This window comes from Ostrea edulis, chromosome 8 (genome assembly GCF_947568905.1).
Source record: "Ostrea edulis chromosome 8, xbOstEdul1.1, whole genome shotgun sequence".
Lineage (NCBI taxonomy): Eukaryota > Metazoa > Mollusca > Bivalvia > Ostreida > Ostreidae > Ostrea > Ostrea edulis.
The window spans coordinates 58,847,075-58,851,167 of NC_079171.1; the positions used below are offsets into that span (position 1 = coordinate 58,847,075).

At 38.4% G+C, this 4,093-nt stretch overlaps 1 protein-coding gene across 1 annotated transcript; it reads right to left on the reverse strand.

Annotated features, from left to right (window-relative positions):
* Positions 1-375: 375 nt before the first annotated feature.
* Positions 376-3,290, reverse strand: LOC125663412 (E3 ubiquitin-protein ligase TRIM71-like). The gene is made up of 2 exons (XM_056146747.1): positions 2,812-3,290; positions 376-2,582 (listed from the first exon to the last, which is right to left on the reverse strand). Exon 2 carries the CDS (start codon positions 2,562-2,564, stop codon positions 909-911), a length of 1,656 nt encoding a protein of 551 aa, XP_056002722.1. The 5' UTR covers positions 2,565-2,582; positions 2,812-3,290; the 3' UTR covers positions 376-908.
* Positions 3,291-4,093: the final 803 nt, after the last annotated feature.

Below are 4,093 nucleotides of genomic sequence, written 5' to 3' on the forward strand. Positions count from 1 at the left end.
TTTAACCGTGGATATCTGGCTTATAAAGGCACTTACATGTGTAAAACTTTCGAATCTGTATTTTATTAATAAAGATACATCAGTTCAGACTAACTTATATTTTGACTTCTTGGACACGTTAAGTAGTAACACAATTGAATTAGTAATTAGTATACTAAGAGTGATAGTGTTCCACTAATTATAATGTTACAGATATTGTAAGATGTAGTTGTAGTAATCCATGGTATTTATTTATCAATAGTCTGCTAGGATATCTATAAGCTCTTTGCTTCCAACGTCCGGCGGTATGAAACACACGTCAGCTCAGGGGGAAGTCAAGACAGCGACTGAATTGCGTTTACAACTAAAGGGTTGAAAGTTACTAAAGTCCAAACCCGATCTAAAATAGTATTTATTTTCACTACATAATTACTAAACAGCAGTGAGAGAATAATGTTCCATCAGTTAAACACACACACACACAAGTACATGTTACACGTCACAAACACAGAGCTGTAATTAACAAATATCTGTAATGTACACAGGGCTGTAATGTACACAGGTCTGTAATGTACACAGGACTGTTATTAACACAGGCCTGTAATTAACACAGGGTTGTAATGTACACAGGACCGTAATGTACACAGGACTGTTATTAACACAGGACTGTAATCAACACAGGGTTGTAATGTACACAGGGCTGTAATGTACACACGGCTGTAATGTACACAGGGCTGTAATGCACACAGGACTGTCACCTGCACATAACTGTTATATACACTGGGTTGAAATTAACAAGCAGATGTAATTAACACACTGCTGTAAATAATAGTGTGTTTAAATATGAAAATGATGGTGTTAAATCTGTTATAACACTGTGTTGAGATATGTAATTAACATTGTGTGTAGATGTGTAATTAACACTGTGTTTAGAGATATTGGATTTTCTTCACTTTAGCAGTGTAACACTCAGCCACAAAGAGGTTGTCCCTGATGTCAACACATAAACCGAATGGAGCGCGTAAATTAGAAATGTAACGGAGGAACTGCCCATCCTGATCTAGAATGTGGATACGGTTATTGTTATGGTCTGCTGTCAGGATGTGACTCTGACTGTCTGTAGTGATACCGACTGGATCAAATGAGTCCTCGGTATTAGAGGGATGACCAGTGTATCTAAATCGGAGTTTCCCTGACTGATTGACCACCACTACTGCTCTAGCTGTATAATCAGCCACACAAATATCCAGGTTCTTATTCTCACTGATGTATTTATAGCTATAATCAGATGAATAGAGAGGACGACCCTGATCATCGAACTGAATAGTTTGTGTATCTGTGGAACCAGAGTAACGCACAACTTTGGATTGTTTGTAATCATCACTGATCATGGTAACCAGGAGATCGTTAGAGGCGGTACTGCATACGTTGCGAGATTCCCACCCATGTAGTATGATCGAGGTCTGTATCTCTTTATTCTTCACTAGGTTTATAGTCTTGTTACCAGGGTCAGTATAAACAAGATCTCCGTCCCGTGTCACCGTTATGTCTGATGGCCAGTTCCCTGACTTAGTTGGTATTAATGTCAGTGGTTTACTCTGGTGGTTGATGAGCTTCATGATGTCGTTATTACCGCGTGCCCAGACTTGATATTCACTCAGACAGCTAACACTGTATAGTGTTTTATATCCAGTGTCTATGGTGTCGGTGACGCGCGCCTCATCAAGCAGTGGTTGGACTGGAGGAGACGATACAGCTTCTGCTGACTTCATTGTGTCGTCATGTTCTGAGTTAATGGATAACTGCGACAGAGAACCAAACATTTCATTGAGCTGATCTTTGTTCATTTTCTGAGCAGAAAAACTTGGTAATGTAACTCGGACTTTAGGTGGTAATGTTCTAAATTCGGGATTCCTAGATTTGTAAGTAGAGGTTAAGGAGACGTCATTTGATTTTAGTATTGATTTCAAGTCGGAAATGATTTGTTTGAGTTCAGTAATTTTTTGTGTGATTTCATCTGTATTTTTATTCAGGATAGATAGGTGTTTGTTTTTCATCTCCTGAATGTCGGATTTCCGTCGGTTGACAATGGCGGTGATCTCTCCGTGTAAGACTTCTCCTTGTTGGTCAGCAGCTGTGGTCAGTTTCCCGTAATTCGTTTCTAACTCGATTTTTTCAGTTTGGACATCGGACGCCATTTCTTCATATCGGGGATAAATTCTAGACTCAAACTCTTCCAAATCTGTTTGTAAACTTCCTGTTTTAGAGCTGCGTTTTTCCAGAATATCTGATATATCGTGACCTTCATGTTTACTTGAAGAGGCACAGGTTAAACAGACAGGAACGTCACATTTCTCACAGTAATTTTTACAGAGTTCGTCGGCGTGGTCCGGGCATTTTGAGTAGTTAAAAGACTTTCTGTGTTTATAGGGCACGACTTTGTGTCTTATAGACGAATCCGAGAGGTGCTTCCCAACACAGGTCTGGCATAGATTTATATCACAACGTTCACAGTGACTCTGTAGGTGTGCAGTTTTACAGAGGTCACACAATAGTATAATCTGGGCTCTGAGGAATGGGTCCATTTCCGATTACCAGGGCCACTGTTAATTGAAATATGAAATCCTAATTAAAGAGTTGGACCTGTTGAAACACATGACCAGCTAGAATTACAATGTGTTATATAAACGGCGATCATTTATATACCAAACTACAATGTATTGAATTACTCCCCCCCCCCCCCCCCCCTCTTCAGAAATGTATGAAATTATCATGAAAATGAGCAGATCTATCTAATCGATCGCATAAATATGGATATTTATTTTGTCTCACCTGAAAATCCAAGATGGCGTCCCTGGTTTTTCGACCTTCCATCTAGTCCTATGATTAAATACCTGTGTTGTGCGTCAACCTTTAAACATTATCTATTTGAATATAGTTTTAAAGTTTGTTTTATCCTAATTCATGACCATTTTGGGTAGTCATGTCAACATTTACGTCAGAGGATATACTAAATACTTATATTTAGGGATATCACTTTGCGACTGTGTGTCTGGGGGTCATATGGTAATCACTACTACAGTCTCAGTTTGAACAAAATTTCATATAGAGGCAACTTTTGAATTAGGTGAAGTTTTTTTTTTCCACCGTACCAACGGCCACCATTACAGGGCGCTTCCGTTTTCAAGGTCAAATCTGAAAGGCAATACAGGACCGACGTTGTAAATTTCTTCTCGTTATTATCCAGCGTTAAAGAATCTTACAAGTACTCGAGTGACGTGTGACTTGCACAGACATAAACAACGTTATATTGAGCGCTTATAGAAGGAACAATCACCACATATATATTAAACCATTTAGATTGGACGCGGTACTGAGATTTAAGTTATTTAGTAAATATTGCTAGTAAACAATGAAGCCTACCTATCCTTTTAATGGAACTTAAGGTTTATGGAATTCAACAATGGGAAACCGTGTGCTAGCCATTTTTTATCAGTGCAAAAGATTATATTACTTCATGAAAGCATTGATTAATCGGAGGGCGCGTTACACTATATTCACTTATACACTTTAAGGATAAATGCAAAGCTCACCCGTGTACAGATAAACAGTAGATAAATTACCTGTGTCAGTGAAGATTGCGTTACGCGCCCCCTGGTGTGAGAAAGACATGAAACACGTAAATATCTGTGTATTATATTATTACATACTCAACATTGTTTTTTCTATTGTAGATTGAGTTGAGTGGAATAATGAAACTCTGGATATCTACACTATGTACATTCACATGTGTATGATTTAAAAAATTGTTTTCGCATATGCGAGTTTACCCTATTGTACGTTTTCGAGTTTTCTTTCATGAATAGTTTAGGTTCTGTTTACTGACACAGACCAGAGATATGTAACTATCTTTGGTAATACTGGGGTAGACCAGATATATGTAACTCTCTGGGGAAATACTGAGACAGACCAGAGATATGTTATTCTCTGTGGAAATACTGACACAGACCAGAGATATGTAACTCTCAGTAGAAATGATGGGGCAGACCACACATCTGTAACTCTCTGTGGAGAAACTGACACACACCAGAGATCTGTAACTCTCTGTAGAAAT